This window comes from Dicentrarchus labrax, unplaced genomic scaffold (assembly GCF_905237075.1).
Source record: "Dicentrarchus labrax unplaced genomic scaffold, dlabrax2021, whole genome shotgun sequence".
Taxonomy (NCBI): domain Eukaryota; kingdom Metazoa; phylum Chordata; class Actinopteri; family Moronidae; genus Dicentrarchus; species Dicentrarchus labrax.
In genome coordinates this window covers 20,160,798-20,179,739 of record NW_026136705.1, presented here as the reverse complement: position 1 = coordinate 20,179,739, position 18,942 = coordinate 20,160,798, and the positions used below count along the sequence as shown (strand labels likewise).

The 18,942-nt window shown below is 39.9% G+C and overlaps 1 protein-coding gene across 2 annotated transcripts; it reads left to right on the top strand.

Moving 5' to 3' along the window:
* Positions 1 to 2,578: 2,578 nt before the first annotated feature.
* LOC127364733 (lissencephaly-1 homolog B) lies at positions 2,579 to 17,723 on the top strand. 2 transcript variants are annotated; one of them, XM_051402557.1, is made up of 11 exons: positions 2,579 to 2,755; positions 10,906 to 11,182; positions 12,481 to 12,565; positions 12,687 to 12,761; positions 12,930 to 13,136; positions 14,425 to 14,593; positions 14,765 to 14,867; positions 15,092 to 15,320; positions 15,865 to 15,966; positions 16,057 to 16,213; positions 16,416 to 17,723. In XM_051402557.1, exons 2-11 carry the CDS (start codon positions 11,151 to 11,153, stop codon positions 16,487 to 16,489), a joined length of 1,233 nt encoding a protein of 410 aa, XP_051258517.1. In that variant the 5' UTR covers positions 2,579 to 2,755; positions 10,906 to 11,150; the 3' UTR covers positions 16,490 to 17,723. The 2 variants fall into 2 exon arrangements, with proteins under 2 accessions (XP_051258517.1, XP_051258518.1); XM_051402558.1 differs by lacking the exon at positions 2,579 to 2,755 and adding an exon at positions 2,991 to 3,009.
* Positions 17,724 to 18,942: the final 1,219 nt, after the last annotated feature.

Below are 18,942 nucleotides of genomic sequence, written 5' to 3'. Positions count from 1 at the left end.
GTTTTTTTATTCTGTTTGTTGTCATGGACTGTAGGTCTTTATATAGACATTGAGACAATCCCATGAACTGCTCTGATGTTCATATACTGCAACTATTTACAGTTTCTACCTCTGTAAAAAGAAAAAAATTATTAAAAAGAACTTTAGAGAAAGTTTTAATCTGATGATGGTCAGGGGTATTGAGATCGTTCACTGAAGTAAAAGTACTAATATCACACTGTGAAAATATTCTGTTACAAGTAAAAGTCCTGTATTGAAATTGAAATACCCCCTATGTTACACTATTATATATTATATAATTGATTATTATCACTCATGCATTCAAGTAAAAGGTGAATTTCACTGAGGTGGAGCTCATTTTAATTTACTTTGTATAGGACGGCAACTAATTATTTATGAAATAATCTGCTGATTATTGTTTTTTCCATTAATCAATTGATGCCGTCGCAATTTCCCAGAACCCAAAGTGACACTTTCACAATGCTTGTTTTGTCCAACCAATATTCCAAACTGCTATATTATTATAAATACATTAAAGCTATTAAAAGGACAAACAGAAAATGTTCACAGTTGTGAAGCTGCAACCATGAAATGCTTTACATGAAACATTACTTAAACAATTATCAAACATTTGCCAAGTAATTTTTTGTCAATCGATAAATGATTAATGGACTAGTTGTGTAGTTAAGTTTATGATAAAGCATCATTTTTATAGTCTCTCTGAGGTGTAGTGATTGGATGTGTCTAAATGAAGAAAGGCAGTCCTGGAAGTCTGCTTTATGGGTAAGACAGTTTGTCACCACGTTCCTCTGTTTTCTTACATTTAGAAGCAGATGAGAAGATAAAAAACACAGATTGCAACACATTACAATTACATACAACTTGAAAACATATCAGTGATCTATGCTGCTCCCTTCCTTCATTTATAAAAAAGTTTTCTTTACCTCTCTCCCTCCGTGTCTTTACCTTGTGTGCAGACACCATCTGCTCGCCACTGTGTACGAGAGCAAAGGAGAGTTTCGATCAGCCCTGCAACATGAGAAAGAGGCTTATTCAATATATAAGAGCCAGGTGAGTTTTACAAATCCTGGAACACTTTGCGTTAAGATTATGCCATATGCTCTTAATTTTAACTTTTTTGTTGCACACATGAAGGTTGGTGAGGACCATGACAGCACGAAGGAAAGCTCCGACTACCTGAAGAGCCTCACTCAGCAGGCTGTGATCCTTCAGAAAGCCATCAACCACATCTACAGTAACACGCCTACTTCCTGTATTCCACCTCCAAAGGTTTGTAGAGTTTTGTAAACACACGAATAAATACAAGCATTTCTGGTTGTGTGATACTTTATCTCACACTGTGTTTCTCTCCAGTTTTCCAGACCAAGTCTTCCCACAATCCTTCAGCAGCTGAACCTGACATGTGGAATCATTCTTATTCCCCTCAGGTGAACACTGAAACAGTCCTAATGTGGTGGTTGTAATGTCACACATACGTCTGTATATGTCTTTTCTCTGTAGTGCAAAAGAAATTGCAGACCTGAGGACTGAGTTGAAAGGAAAAGTTCAAGTGTATCCGTGGAGGACTGGATCTGTATCTAACGCCCTGCACCCATGATATAGCTCCTGTTGGGCTGTATGGGCTCCATGAATGAACTCTGCAAGCTGTAACATTGATGGCAAAGATCTATAACTGTCCTCCTTTTAAGAGAAATGCATAAACCTACATATAAAATAAAAATATAGACTGATTTTACCACTAGATGAAGGAACAAGCACAGTATGTTTACTTCTACTGAGAAACAGAAATATAGCAACAGTGTACTAAAAGAAGTGCTGTCATCTTGCAATTCCCTGTGTGTCCACTGGGTTTCACACTTGCGCCATGAACACTTCTCAGAACATGATAGATGATTTGTCTATATCTGAATATGAAAATAATCTTTATGGCTGTTTTGGATGTGTACCAGTCCATTATAATTTAATCCACTCGTAATTAATATGTTATGAATATCCAGGTGACTGTTGGGAAACTATAAGCATCTTATGTCTTATATTCTACAAAAAAAAGTCAAATTAGTGGCCTCTAAATTGTTCCCTAAACTGGAAATAACAGTATTAAACTTTGAACTTTGTATTTTTATCAAGTGACATTTTGTGGAGTTGGTCCACTGACTGTGATCTTAATGAAGTTAATTTTAAATATTACTCCAGATAACTGCTATTCCAATGTACTCCAATATATCCATAATAAGTTTTTTTTATTGGTTAAGTTATAATTTCCTGGCAGTTATTCCATTATTCACTATCTATGGAGAAGCTGCATGATTTGTCTTTCAGGTGACCTCCTCCCAACTATAAACTGTGTCCTGCTGCTCATCTCACTTGTTTACAATTAAAAAAGTGTAAAATTAAAATCTTTTGCTTTACGTAATTATCAAATAATAATAATAATAATAATAATAAAAACAACGTATATAACTTATATTAATGATCGGTGTGTTGTTTTTTTTTCCTTTAACTCCCAACAGCGAGAGATACGCACACTGCGCGCCTCCGCTCACCTCAACGTGCGCGCTCCCGATATCCAACCGCGACCGTTAGCTGTCCGGTACTGCGGTGGTACCAAAGAGGAGAACAATCCGACCGACGGAGCCGGGTGATGTGAAAAGTCACAATACCACATCAAAATCAGGGTTTCCCGTCGCATGCTCGGGCCAGTCGAGGGGTTATGAGAATGAGCGTTTGTCAGAGGGTAAGTTAGCAGTTTTTCCAGGCGTCTGTATGTTTGTTTTGCCACTTAAAAAGACTTGTTATTTCTGACGACGAATTGTCTGCAGTGTCTGCGCTCTCCCGTTCAGAGCTCAAAATGGCGGAGAGGCCGACGGCTAAGCTAAGTGGCAAAGTTGGCATCCCCAGGAGCGTCGATTCAGAAACTGAGCGCTTTGAGACACGCCAGCGGTGATGTAATTGAACTATCCTGAACCCAGTCCAGTTCTGTGCTCCTCGGTCAGTACGTGCGTTGTACGGAGAGACACTTGTTGTGAAACATAGCTGAACATTTTGGCTAACGTTTGCTAGCTGCGTCTATTTGTGGACGTTCAGTAGGGACGAGCTAACGTGCTACGTTAGCCGGCTAAGTCAGCCTGCTGCCATATTTCCCCACAGCCGGGGTTGGAAATATTCCGATTTTATTCTAGATAATTGATTACCCAAGTGCTACGTGTTATATTTGACAGGCTGAGCTGATGTGTCGTTGATTTGTGAGCGGTGTTGTTCCGGAGCGGATATCAGCTAACAGCTATATATAATCAAAGTTGGGTTACATGTCCTCTTCTCCTTCACAGTTTAACGGATAGCTCTTTTATTTCTCAACAAGTTGCCATGTTTGCGTTGCTGCCTCTCCGCTCAGACCAACGCCCTTCGCGTGTTTTGGTACGGTGGCTGTGTTGTGTAAATCTCGCCTGCTCAATCTAAACTGACAGCCTCCACTCAACGTTATCGTGCTAAGCTAACGTTAGCTGGAAAGGGCGTTGCTGAGCCATTGCTGCAACTTTGCCCTTGTGGCCATCCAAGCTGGGAAAGACGTCACCCGAGCCAGATTTTATTGTTATTTATTTTTTTAACTCAGACGTGTTTCTTCAAAATTAAATAAAAAAAAATAAAGCAGGGTTTAGCTATTTTGGGGTGTTTTCGTGGATACTGCGAAGCCCTGTTAAGGTCTAATCTACCGAGGGTCGAGGAATCACAATCAGGGTGGAGACTTTACAAAACGGATCAGTACGAAATACAGATAACGAACAGGGCTATAACGATTTCACTTTCACATGAGCTGGATTTTCCTTGCCAATTAAATGCCAAGTAATTGTCCAGTAGATGTTATTGCAAAGCGTTCAATGTGAAGGCCTGTGCCTGTAGAAAAGGTTTTAATATGTGCTCAGTTTTCACTCCAGCATGTCAAGGTTTTACCTACATGTTTTGTTTGTGCAGTGAAGGTTTTAGTTCTGCTATATTTACACCTGCATCTCCACGTATTCTGTATTAAAGAGAAGTAGATTTGTTAAAGTACAATACTAATTAATTAAGTGGCTAATCAATAGATGCATGGATATTATTATGTTTTGATATTATGTCACTGTCTTGTCACATTTAAATCTTGGCATTGATGACACATGCAGTATGTTTTAGATAAAGGTTGAGTAACTTTTGAACTTAGTGTTTTTTATTGGGGCACTAGTGAATCAGTGAATCTTGTTCTGGAGAGACATCCTTGATTAAGAAAATGTAATAAAGTACCGTGGGCTGGCAGTTAAAGGAGAAAAAAAAGATCTGCTGTGATGTTTGATTTGTAATCAAACATTGCGTGGTGGTTCGGTTTGTGCCAGCAGGGACTTGTTTGGCATGAAGGTCACCCATAAGGAGGGGCATTGTATAGCAACTTGACACAAACCAACCATGACGAGAGCTTGATATGAATTAATGCTTATGACTGGTTTGCCTTTTTGTTTTGATAGATTTACATTGATTGTTTCTTTTAAATTCAATGCTACTTTTTTGTAATATCACTCCTGTTTTAAAATGATAATAATAAAATAACATTCAAGTTGAAGGAATAAAATTTTGCATTATAGAAATGTAATATAATTTTGCATTTGTTTTAATTCATTTAGGCAGTTTTGACTTAAGAGTTGATGATCCATTCATAAAAGTGAGGCAGAGCATCTATTCGCTCCAGCGATAATTATAATCGCGATGTAGAACTAGTATCCCTGCTCAAAGGCATGAACTATTATTTAAAGTATCATCAGTATGTATATAGAAATATATAAGTGTAAGTACTTCATTTTACTTACTGTCAAACAACCCAAAGGCCTTCAGTCTATAATGATATGTAACTCCAGAAGCAAGTCTTCACAGTCTTCATCATTATGATCAGATATCCTGGGGAGAGCTCTGTAGATTGTCACATTGTCTTCATAGAGCCATATAAGGATCATCATTGCATTTACAAATTCATTTCTACATTAGTTTGGTGAAACTACCAAGATTGATAACTGTTGTTCATCTGGATAAGTTTCACTCCTCTGAGAAAGACAGATGAGACACAATGGACGTCACAGTATAATATTGTTGGCTAATGGGAGCTCAGTCATGTCTTCTGTTGACCTTTTTTACATTTCACAGTGTAAACCAAGACGACATGGTATGGTAACAGTTTGTAGTTGTTGAGAAGGCACGATCTGAGGCATGTAAGTTGTTACATCTGAGTTGAGATTATGAGTTGATGCGGAGAGAACGTGAAGCTGCTCCATCTTCTAGAGACGTCTCCGTCCCTCTTCAGTGGCAGATAAATGAAATGTGCTCGTCATGCTGCCTGTGCTCTCGTGGCCTCCACATTGATGCACAATATGGATTTTTTTTTTCAGCCCATAACATAACTGATAATTAGCTGTTTCTCGTGGATGAGATAACTGATGGTTTAACATTTTTATATTTTAAAAAGTTTATAACCTATAGTTTATGCACACCTTAGGGTAAGAAGAGCTGTAGTGAGCAAAGATGGATGATTTAATATTCCAGCTCTGATCTAATTAAATCTAACTGACATCATTTTTGTTGACACAACCAAATAAAACAACAGCGGTGACTCTTAAAATGTTTAACATTTAACATAAATGTACCGTTATTGACCAATACTTTATTGACCCGAAGAGTTTTTGAAGCAGAAATTCTGGGATACTTTTTTCAGCCTGACCCGAGCTCTTTAGTATTGGACTTTTTGGGCTTTTAGTTAAACTTTCATCCACATCATATCAATAATTTAAGCTAACAGTTTTGAACCAGGACCTTCACTGTTTTTCAGAAGCTTGTGAAAATTAAGGCGTGCCAAATTTGGAAGGCTAAGGCTAAAAATGTTTTTTCAATGTGTGGGTCACATTCAATCAATATGTATACATTTATATAAATATAAATATGTGTGTGTGTGTGTGTGTATATGTGTATACATATATATATATATATATATATATATAGAATAGAGATAGAGGAGAGAGAGAGTTCTTTGGAACAACATAAACAGCCCATCCAATAATAATTGTACAGCCCACATCCCTTTGTAACATAAGTGTTACAGAGGGATGCTTCTTTTACCTAATAATCAGTTTAGTTTTATTTTTGCCTGTTAAGTTTCTCACAGAATTGACCTTAATTAACGCCCACTGATGTGACATGCCTAAGGTGAAACATTCAATTTAACCAGTGAAAGCGAATGTCCATGTGGGTAAAAAATGAGAAGCTGTTATTTAAATGTTTTGTACACTGAGAGTTGCTAATGAGAAAGAGAGAGGATAGATTTGTTATAATCAGACTTTGTTTCACAGGCCAATCATTTTTCACATTTACACATTATAGCCTAACCCATACAGGGTATTTGAGGCCAATTCTGATATTGATGTTTTAGATTTTTTTTTAAATCTGACAATGATATATCTGCTGATATTATATTTTAATAAAAGTTTACATTTTGTTTAAAATTTTAAAAGGGTAACAACTTTTTAAACTTTTTAAATTGCACATACAATTTAGTTTTTTCATATTTTTGTAATTTGCCTAAATCTTTTATTTCATCATCATGACTCTGTACTTGTGAACAGACAGTTTATTTAACGTGTGCACAAAATAATGCTTAATTTGAGCAAGAATGACTTGTATGATGAGCTAGCTCTGTGTCATTGCCTTTTTTGTTTTTATTAAAAAAATGTATCCATATACTACAGGAGAAAATGTGTCTTTTCACCTTTTGTTGTGCTTACAAGGTCAGCCTGGTCATGTTGCCCCAGGGGCAGGAAGGGGTCAGTTCAGTATCTTGCTCAAGGATACTTCACTTTAGGGATCAAACTGAGGCCCTTAAATTGGGGAAATGATTTTATGTGATTTTATGTGTTTTGGTTTTGTTCTCCTCAACATGCTGGAGTTATAGCTCTGCTCTACTTAATGAAAGCCGGTCTCTACAATGTGAGCAGGGCGTTTTTGTTATGTGCTTTCATGGCAGTTTGCATTTAATGCTTTTAATTGAAATATCAATATTCTATTAAACAATTTTCTTATTGCTTCTCATGAAGTGTCTATTGCCACTACATTTTAATAAGGTTTTACTGCCTTGTCCTAGTGACACTGGTGATTAACCCTGTTCTGATGCTTGGATTGGCAATGTAGCACTCCTTAATACATCTGTGATGTGCACAGATTTGTTAAACTCTGTCAGTAATTAAGCTGTTATCGCTCCTCTTTTAATAGCGTACAAAACATCCAGCTAGCAGCTTCTCATTTTAGGCTGCACTGGCTGTCGCTTTCACCAGTTAAAATGAAAATCATCACTGGCGGCAGGTCATATCAGCTGTTGCTAATTAATGTTAATTCTGTGACTGACTTGATAACAGGCCAAAATAACACTTGGCTTTCGTCGGTTTGAGTGCTCTCCGCAAGCCGATGTCCGTGCTCTTTACTCTGGGTGGTTCTTTGAACATGGGCTTATCTGTTGAACTGTCTTATTATAACATAATTGTAATGTTTTATTCACGATCTGACCATTTTATGATCCAACTGTTTGTTATTTGGCTACAGCTAACAATGTTTTTTATTAGTGATTATTTATTATTATTCATGAAATTGTTTGTGATTAATCTCTTAGTCCGTACAATTTCAGAAAAGAGTGAACATTGTCCATCACAATTTACTGGAACTGATGTCTTGTTTTACATTGAGCCCAGTATCCAAAATCTGTTTAGTTTTATGAAGTTTTAGTTATCAAAATAGTTGACAATTATTTTTCCATCAACTACCTGTTTCAGCACTAATATAAGATTGAACTACTGTCATTCAAAGGAACCTTGTTGAGTGTCAAAAAGATAAAATTTGTGACTTGATAATAAAATAATAAACCTTATCTAGACGTTGTCTTAAGTCCTAAGTCAAAATACGGGTGTTATTTCTCTTTAGGAAATGACCACAGGTGGTGTCCACACATGCAAAGATAAATATAGTTTGATAACATTTGGCTTTCCTCTTCCTTTGGTACAATCTTGTTTAGGTGTGCAAATTAATTCAAAGCAATCATTGGATTTCAGGACACAGGTTGTAAACAAACCCCTTCTGCATTATTTCCTTTTGATAAGCCTGATGCATAGACAGGACCTTGAACCCTTCTTCTTGATTTATGACTCTGACCATGTTCCCTCTGTTAAGTACATTTGCCTTTCAATGTGATAACTGCAGGACTCTTGCAGAACTACTTTTTACTGACTGAAACAGGCCTCATACTGTCACACTTGTTTATTTGGCACACCCCATTATCTGTGCGTTACTTCTCGCAAATACAGTTGTCGGCGAAGCTCAAGAGTCTAAGGCAGGTGCACAAGCTAGAAGAAGATTGTCTTGGTTACGTAATAGTTTAGAGGTCGGTCTGTTTGGTCAAATGGCTATTTTTGAACCACGCTGAGAGTGCTGCTCAGCTAAAATCACTATCTCTGTCCTGTCAACTCAGAGCACTCTTCATGTTTGCAGGCAGGAGGAAAGATGAGTTCTTTCCAGGACACTTTTGGCACATGTCTGGTTAAATGTTTTGTTGTCCTCTGCGGCTGCCATGCTTTCACTGAAAAGGAAATGCTCCAGTGCTCCTTTGTGAAGTAGAAATATATGCGGAAAGAACATCTGAATGTTATGACCATTCAATTATTTATTTTCTTGAAGTAGTAGTTTGTGTTTAGAAGCAGCAACATGCAACAATGCACCAGACAATAATACAAGCAAGGGCGACTTGCTGTTAAGGTCTTCTGTCGGCGTCTGGGGTTAATCCTGTTAGCCACCGTCCAGTCCCTTCTTTACATTGCACTGTCAGCTGTATGGGGGACTTGTGGTCGCTATCACTTAGAAACACACACACACACACACGCTCTCTCTCTCTCTAGGTTCTCTGGTATAGCCGCTAAGAAGCTTAGTGCTATTGTGGCCCCATGTGCCAGCAGTGTTGAAGCTCAGGAAGTGAATGTTCTTATTAGCTTCACAATCCCTGAGTGGTGCGTTTTGATTTGTCAGCGTGTGCTGTTGACTTGTGCTCTTCTGTTGGGTTGGTGACATTGTCCCATAATTTAGACGTGAAGCATAATGAAGGAGCCAACGTTTACCACTGGTACACGCAAAGAACCATAAAGATTATTGATAAGACAATTGGTACAAAGTCACTCTGGTACATTAAACTGAATCTACCTTTTTTTTTTTAAATCATCTCTTGCTTACGCGACATCCATAAGTTCAGATCAATTGTGTAGAAGTAGGGATACCACGCTGAGTTGTACTCGCACCAGTTAATAAACTTATGACAACACCAGTGTTACCGATTACACCAGACATTTTACAAGAAAAGATATTTGTTGATGACACTCAATGTCCAGTCATCGACATGAACAACCGAGGGCAGCGCTCAGTGTAACGAAGTGGAGCAGAGGAGAGACGGGTGAAGATAATTTGAGTTGACAACAACTTGTTACGTCACTGTAAATGCAATAAAAGCTTCCCAACAGGAGTAATTTGTTACAGTATGAATAATATAGAAATCGGGTTCTCGTTGCGATGTGAACAGAAGACTGGAATGCCATTAATAGGAAAAAACTTTTTATTTAGGGATGGTACCAAAACCCAGTATTAAATGGCCTCCGAGTCTAAAGACCGTAGTATTTATCACGCTGCGGCCTCTCCCCTGCTCTCTGTCAGGGCTGAGCTCCTCCACACACACATACACACTGACTGCAGGTCAGAGGGTCCGCGGTGGACGTCGTGAAGAAAAGCGCATCAGAGATTACACTAATATAACTTGAGTTGACGACAACTACACATTACTGTAAGTGGAATAAAACCTTTGCCTGTAAAAAGCCAACCTTTCATCAATACGCCTGTTCAACAAGCATAAACCATATTTTAATCTGCTCTGTCCGCAGTCGCTCATCCATCGCTGTATATTTAACACAAGCACGGCGTGCTAGTTTGGCTAGTTGCGAATGGTTTCAAACACGCTCCAGATGATGCCACCTTCATCAGACAAAGTTCACAGATTGCCTCATTGATGTTATCAGGCTCCCTATTAGCATTGGATGTAAATCTGAATCCGCCGCTCTCGTATTGTCGGTCAACTCTCCTTACTCTCGTCTCGTATAAAGTTAAATCTGACTTCTGCTACCCTTTGCTGTAGCTCTGCTGCTGCTGTATGGGGCAGATACTTTCAGTTTATAATTGTAGTAGAGTCTGACGCATACCGATTCTAGAGGGGAAGAGTTAGCCAGTTACTGAGGAAGAATGAAAATAGACCTTATTCAATTTGGATTTCTTTTTTCACAGATATGACTATGCAAAGGTTCTCAAAAGGCTGCTTTCTTAAACAGATAACTTTATTAGTTAATATGCAAGTTAAATATTCTTTAGCATAGAAGGTTTAACATAGAAAGAAGTCAACTTTTTTATTTATTTTATTTTATTTTATTTTATTTTTTAAATAACTTGAATTGGGGCGCCCGGTTAGCTCAGCTCAGTGGGTAGAGCTGGCGACCCATGTACCGAGTGTCAGTCCTTGCTGCAGTGGCCCAGGATTCGAGTCTGACCTGCGGCCCTTTGCTGTGTGTCATCCCCTCTCTCTCTGCCCCTCTTTCCTGTCTGTCTTCAGCTGTCCTATCAAATAAAGGCAATAAAAGCCCCCCCAAAAAAAAACTTGAGTTGAAACCTAGTTATACAGGTAGCTGTCGACTGATACTCACTAATTTGTCTTTCAAGCATAGACTATATATGCATTTTTTACCACCCATCAGCTGCATCTCTTTTCCTGTTTTTTTGACCCACTTCTCTCTCTTTCTTCATCAGGTGATGGGCATGTCTGATCAGTGAGAGAGATTCGGGCCAGTGAATACTCATAGAGCCTTGTTGATTGACAGCAGTATCTCCAGCTCACCTCCCTGTGTGTGGCACCCTCCTTGCCACCTCCGAGTCTCTGAAGGAAGAACATCACTGAGAGATTGGAATCCTCCCCATCACACACTTCCCAGCCAGGATCCCCCAGCACATCACCTCACCCTCACCTCCCCAAGAGGGAGAGAACAGCAGCCACCATGGTGCTGTCACAGAGACAAAGAGATGAACTGTGAGTGCCTGGATGTAAATATATGGCTGTGCAGGCTCATTACGCACGTAATCAACAACAGACGTGTAGATGAACACACATGCATTTTAAGTGTGTGTACATGTCTGGCTTTTTAGAAAATACCTCGAAGTTTGACCAAAAGGCACACATGCACATCACGTTATCCTCTCTTGACAGAAAGCTGTTTGAGCTAAGTCATCCAGAAGAAGTTAATGCAGATGTTGTGAGAGTGCATTCCTTTGCAAGAATATGTAACCATTGATGAAGTGAAGAGATGTGAGCTTCAAGGTGCTTCACTTGTTAGCTACTTGGTGAATATTTCATAACCCACATGACAGAGGCAAAGAAGTGAAAGGGGGATGGGGAAGGAGGAGGGTCTTAACAAAATGATGGTTGGTTAATGTGAGCAGCTCTGTGCAGTGACATCTGCCTGGCTGATCATACGGTATGCACCCCCAGTTCAGTACATCGCAGTCTAGAAAGGACGAGACAGCAGATAGTTGTTCCTTTTGTGGTGTAACCCTTGTCAAGAAAATCAGTTCATGTTCTGAAGAGTTTAAAAACTGATTTGATTGGGACAGTTTAGCGGAAATTCTGCTGCCAGTGATGGCTCCAATGTTCAAAGTCTACAACAGACAGTTGAATCAGGGTTACAATTATCAGCCGTTCAAAGTAGCCCGAAGCTGCAGCCTAAATTTAGCACCGTTACTCATGAAATATTCACCCTTCATCTCATAAAAGAACGGTTCCACTCATTTGTGGTACGTCTGTGTGTATTTGTGTGCGAGTCTATATGTGTGTTTAAGGTTGCGTTTCCATGTGCTTCTGGTTACCCTGTCCTTGTGTCCTCAATGCTCTGTGTTCTCTCTTTGTGGTGACTCTCTGGTTTCCATAGCAGCACAAAACAGTTTCCCAGTGATTTGGTCCTTTTTATTTTTTGTTTTCTTGACCGAAGGATTGAAACTTCTTATGGCACTGGCTCACATTTGCTGACATTTAAGGTGCAACTGTGAAACTTGAATCCCATTGCTCCCATCTGTTAGATAGGGTGTGGTCTCCTCTCTTTTAAGGAGGAACCAGCATTTCTGTTAAGGTGGACCTAATTAATAAATGACAATTTTGACTTTTAAAGAAATTATTTTGAAGTTTTTGGTTATAATCAAATTAAATTGCACCAATACTCACTACTTAAGATTGGCAGTCGGTTTATGCTAGCATCTGTGAGGATCTAATCTGTTATTAGTGATGAGATAACACCGAAACCCTTTCAAAAATCATTTTATTCCACTTTTTCTTAGAAACCGGGCTATAGCCGACTATCTTCGTTCCAATGGATATGAGGAGGCCTATTCCACCTTCAAGAAAGAGGCAGAGATAGATATGGTAAGAAAAGACAGCTGCATAAAAATGTAAAAACAAATGAAAAAAAAAATTGTGTACATTCATGTTTACTAAGAGAAATATGGATCCCTTTTCTATGTTCCTGTCTTTTCTCTATTCATAGAATGAAGAGGTAGATAAAAAGTATGCAGGGCTTTTGGAAAAGAAATGGACCTCGGTCATCAGACTACAGAAGAAGGTAAGGAACGTTTGTGTGCTAGCTGATTGTGTTAAATTTGCCGAAGATGTTTGATATATGCTGTACATTTCATATGTGTAATGCAGACTAATCTTGTGGGCAGGCAGTTTGTCAGAAATAATTTTTCAGTCCTCTGACCCCTCTGCTCCTTGACTCACTCTGCCTCAGGTGATGGAGTTGGAATCAAAGTTGAACGAGGCGAAAGAGGAGATGACACATGGAGGATCCGTGGGTCAGAAGAGGGACCCCAAGGAGTGGATCCCCCGCCCCCCAGAGAGATACGCCCTGAGTGGCCACCGCGCTCCAGTCACGCGTGTCATATTCCACCCAGTCTTCTCTGTCATGGTCACAGCCTCCGAGGACGCTACCATCAAGGTGTGTGTTTATAAACCAGGGTTTATGTGCTGAACTGCCAGTTTGTTAGGTAACGGTGCCGTATATATCTTCACTTATTCAGTTTTTGTTGCGACTGTTGACCAGAAACACCATTGAATCCGATGCAATGCAATCCACATCACTACAGCCTCCAGAATGTTAATGGAGAAATCAATACCTTTTGTTTCCAGAAACACTAGGGTTTATTGTGTATTAAATTAAATTGCATTATATTTAGCTTGGTGTCTGCATTACTAGTGGCATCTCCCACTCTCCCACAGCATACTGGGAGAAATGTTATCGATATATTAATAATTATGTATTGACAAGTAATTAAAAAAAGTTTAACCAAGGGGCGGCACAATCTTGCCCCATTGGCCTGAAATTGTTTAGAAATCGACCTTTTTATAACAAATCGATGCCTGTCAAGAATGAACAGCATTATCAGCATTTTTAAGACCCCTTTTGCTTTTCCTATGTACACATAATGTAATAAGTGAGCACTGCTTTGATAATGTGTCTCTAGCAGGAATATTAAAGCACAATGATGGCCGCGTGCAGCAGCATTCATAAGCAAAATCAGTGAGCGTTGCAGAACAACACAGCGTAGCCTCTGCAGCCCTGACCCTTCAGATCAAAGCTGTACTGCAGATCTGAGCCTGTTCTCCCTTTTTATCCTCAGTGCTTCTGCTTCAACACGCTTTCCCCCCCTCTGCCTCCTCCCTTTATCCCCCACCTTCCCTCCCTCTCTGCTTCCTTTCTTTCCTCACTCGTTTCTTTTTTCTGCTTTGTCACTGCTCATCTGTGTGGAGATGGGCTGATGGTTGTGTTGTCAGAGGCAACACTCCCAGAGCACAGCACCTTGGGAAACATGTAAATCTGTTTCTTTTTCAACCCATCCCCCTTCTTTCCCATTCTGTCTTTTTATTGATTAAACAGTTGAACAGTGTCAGCAGATTGTTTCATTTATATAACGAGATTGTAGCTGTAAGGATATTCTGAACCATTTACCCTGTGTTAAAACAGTTTAACCTACATGTATGCCTGTGCAGTTTTCAGCATTCAAATTTGAGTTTAATGTCAACATGTATAATCTTACCTGCACTGCATCCTGCCTATTGAATGTGGCAAAAAAAAGCAAATTTCTCACATTTTATTCTCATGCTTGACATCAGTTTTGTCAGTCTAGCAATTTTTGCTGTTAGGCTGCCAGACTATAGTCATATTAGATTTTGAGGGAAGGTATACAGCTCTGTTTGATATAAAGTGCCTTGCTCTGTAATTTTAGGTTTGGGACTATGAGGCAGGGGACTTTGAGCGAACTCTGAAGGGCCACACAGACTCTGTGCAGGACATCTCCTTTGACCAGACGGGAAAGCTACTGGCCTCATGTTCAGCTGACATGAGCATCAAACTTTGGGACTTTCAGGGGTTTGAGTGCATCCGAACAATGCATGGTAAGAGATATTTACAGAAATAATAACAATGATTGCACCTGCAAGTGCTGTAGCTAATGCACAAAAACACACATATTACAACTGCTTAATTAAAATATACGAGCAAATACTCTTTAAGTATTAAGATGAATGCAGACCAGTTTTAGAACTAAACTCTTGACTGTCGTTCAGGCCACGATCACAATGTGTCGTCTGTAGCCATCATGCCCAATGGTGACCACATAGTGTCTGCCTCCAGAGACAAGACCATCAAGATGTGGGAGGTGGCCACTGGGTAAGTCTTGTATCAACTTTCACTACCACAAACTCTCAGAGAGACTTAGATTGATGTAATTTTACATTTTGAGCATATTTAGTTATTTATCCCATATAATATTACAATAGTTAACAATAGAATAGTTAATAATTTGTACTAAACGTTGCTCTATTATATTAATAATAATTTAAGTTGATTATAATTCAGTTCAGTAATTGAACTTATAATATTTCCATCTACAGGTACTGTGTGAAGACATTTGCAGGCCACAGGGAGTGGGTGAGGATGGTGCGTCCCAACCAGGACGGCTCGTTGATCGCCAGCTGCTCCAATGACCAGACGGTGCGTGTCTGGGTGGTTGCCTCGAAGGAGTGCAAAGCTGAGTTGCGGGAGCATGAACATGTGGTAGAGTGTATCGCCTGGGCCCCTGACAGTGCTCACCCCACCATCCTGGAGGCCACAGGCTCAGAGGTATGTACAGCTGCTGCAGACATTTACCTACAGAGGATATTTGTGTATGTTTGGTTCAGCTGCAAGGTTTCCCACAATTGTTTATAGTCAAGATGAACCATGTGCACTGACATAGTGACTACCTCTTAAGAGATTAATGCACTTATTAAATAAACTCTACATAAAACAGAAGAGCTACTATTTTAGTGAGACCAGTGAGGCTTTTGTGAAGCCTAGTAATTGAATTTATCACAAAAGATGAGATGCCGTCGGGATCTTTCAGACTTTCAGCTCAGCAGATTACAGGTTTTCGCATCACATGTTTATGATCAGTCTTTCACAAACTGCTGGGGATTCGAAGAACTCCCACACTTACATTTATCTTCAGTTTGTGAGCGTTTTTTTAAAACAGCATTTTACATGGCATTTACATATCTGCATCTATGTTAATAGCCACAGTCTACAGAAATATCTTAAAATGAATCTTTTAATGACAAACTATATTGTTGTTCTTCGTGTAACCGATCAGTGCTTCTTACATTTTTCCTCTATCTCTGTTTTGCAGAGCAAGAAGAGTGGAAAACCTGGCCCCTTCCTTCTCTCTGGATCCAGAGATAAAACAATTAAGATGTGGGATGTCAGCATTGGCATCTGCCTTATGACTCTGGTGAGTAGTCTAAACGATGTTTTCTATGACCGTCTCAGTGTTACTGCTCACAAATGAGCGAGTGGTGGATAATCATTCTTGTTTCTTCAGGTGGGACATGACAACTGGGTGCGTGGGGTATTGGTTCATCCTGGAGGAAGATTCATAGTGAGCTGTGCTGATGACAAAACCCTGAGGATCTGGGACTACAAGAACAAACGCTGCATGAAGACCCTGTGTGCCCATGAACACTTTGTTACCTCTCTGGGTAAGACACAGTTACTACAGCTTCTCAAACGTCTAACTTAACGTCCCCTTAAACTGTAATTATAAAGAACATAAACCCAAGTGGAAATGCTCACTTTGTACTTCAAATTAAACTTATTTTAGCATTGTGGTGATGTTGTTTTTAAATAGCTGAGCTTATCTTTACTGCAGCGTGCCTGAACAAATGTTTAATTCTCTTGCAGATTTCCATAAGACTGCTCCCTACGTGGTGACAGGCAGTGTCGATCAGACAGTCAAAGTCTGGGAGTGCCGCTGAGACTGCCTCAATCTGTCCTGCCCCCCCCAAACTCCAAAAGCAGCCCTAACACCCCACCCTACCCCACCCTTCTCCTGCACCTCGGTCCTCTTCCTTCTGTTCTGACACCCATCCCGGCCCCTACCCTCTCGCACTCCAAACCATAGTTGACCATGGCGCTTTACCTTCGCCCTGTCCCCTCCCCTTGCTCACCTCTTATTCCCTCCTCCCCTACATCAGTCCAGCCCTATTAAGATGACTATTGTCCTTTTATGTAAATTATTCTGGATGTAGGGTACGCTTAATAAATGTCACGCAATCTCTGACACATAAACACACTCAAAAGATAAGAAGTATTCCTTGCATGGTGAATCAAACAAAAAAAATTGTATACTGTTAAATTTGCCGAATTTGCATACTGTTGTCATGACTTCCTGTCGGGTCAAAGGGTAAATATCCTTGTGTGCTGGCACAGGTGGATTTCAGTTAACTGACTGCACCCCTTGTTGAAGGGGTTTAGGTTTTTGCTTTGTTTAACTCCATGCCTCCATTGTTGTGGTCTGTCACTGCGTGGATGGTGATAGAGAAGCGTGAGGAAAGTAAGCATAAAAGAAAAGAGAATGAGTGGACGCTGTCCAGGAGAAGATGATAACACGTTGAAGAAAATATTAAGCAGGATGCAGCTCCCTAGGTGAATCACACGAGGTTCTGCGGGCGAGTGCACGTGTACATGTGTATACATTGTGTGAGTGTGTGTGTGTTTGTATATTATGACAGGAGAATCTCTCCACCGTCTCTGCTCTGATGGTCAGAGAGAGAGGAGGCAAAGCTTCTCACCCACTGTGTTCATTCATACTTCATCTCTTTAAACAAACTTGCTTTCTAGTAGACACTCACAGGACCTTAATGATCCCTACGCTGCTGAGAGCACAGGCACACACCCAATAGCAAAAGTGTGTTTTTCAGAGGAAAAAGTCTGCTCACCTTTTTATGAGGTTTGTGTGTGTGTGTATGTCGGCCCAGAGAATCGCCCAGTGCCCTCTTGCTCGCTATCTCTGCCTTGTTAACCCATTGAGGGCTCCCTCACACGGGATTTTCATTCTGCTTTCTGTGGTCTCACTGCTCTCTTTACACACACACACACACACACATACACATACACTCACAAATGCACATACACGCACAGTAAAAGTTGTGTATCTATATCTGGATGTCATTGTTTGCAACATAATGAAATAAAAATCTGTAAATATAAGTTATCTATTTGTGTGCTTTCTTTTGAGGAAAAGAGGTGAAATGAAGGAAAAAGACTTCCAGGAGTCAGACAGGATTCACCACTGCAAGGTTTCATAGGGAGGTCAGATTCTGTTCCCGTTCATCCCACATTAAATACAGTCTCACAGTACAGTCAGGCCAACCGTGTCGTGCTTTGTCTATCCCATATTTTGAGGCATACTGGTATACTATTGCAGTATTTCAATGCTACCCTGATACGGTTTGCTTGGTAACTTGTTGGAATTTGTTTGAGACACAGGTGCTGTTCTTCAGATTTTCTTTTTGCTCGTATCATTCACAACCATTTAATCTGTCACTGTGTGAACCTTGTGTGGTGGTGTTGTGACACTTGGTAATACAGAATGTTGTCATTTGGAAAGTTCAATTTGGTTCAATCAGACAAATATTTAGTGACATGGACAGCAATGTTTTATTAACCAATGTTAATAAAAAATGTGGGTCTCGTAACTTCAAATCATCAGAGGAAAGCATTTTGGAAAGAAATGGGTCACTAGACAAAAACTGAAAAACTGCTTCACTAGACAGAGAATATTATTTATGTATAACTATCTGGCTCTGGTGCACAGATGTACGTCTGGTGCTACACTATCGTCTCATATCGTCTTTAGTAAACTGATAGTCAGCATCTGACCCCTGCTCAGATGCTGACTATCAGTTTTGTTATTGAATTTTGTTACAGAGGAGGAACAGATCACTCCTGACCTATAGTGTTTTTTAATTAAATATTAGTTGGGAGATGGTGAGGATGTGGTACAAATAGAATAGAATATATCTTTATTCTCCACCAAGACCAGATGCAACATCATTAAAAACAGACAAGCAGTCAGTAAAAGAACACAAACTAGGTTACATTACAGTTCACTTTGATCTTAGTCACTTAGATGGATGATATAATGGCTTTTGATGTTTATCCCCCAGGTACAGCCCAGTTACGCTGCAAGCTTAGTCTGGAGAGGCAAAGACATCAGGAAGGCAGCAGGGACAGTTCAGGCCCCCTTATCAATTATGTACGGTACCCCTGCTTACTTCTGCGCTCACACACACACCTGCTCACTCACCCACACAGCAATTACTCTTTCTCAGTGCTCTGCAGTATCCTGGCAACAGTTGCCAGGGTGGAAAGAGTGCACACGCCACACCTTGCTCTGTCCTGCAGGTCTGTGAGGGCGGAGGAAACG

Excerpts from the sequence above, each read along its gene's own strand:
- LOC127364733 (XM_051402557.1), top strand. The coding sequence starts at position 11,151 with ATGGTGCTGTCACAGAGACAAAGAGATGAACT. Across the intron at positions 11,183-12,480 it reads CAGAGACAAAGAGATGAACT|AAACCGGGCTATAGCCGACT; the intron begins GTGAGTGCCTGG and ends ACTTTTTCTTAG. Across the intron at positions 16,214-16,415 it reads ACACTTTGTTACCTCTCTGG|ATTTCCATAAGACTGCTCCC; the intron begins GTAAGACACAGT and ends ATTCTCTTGCAG.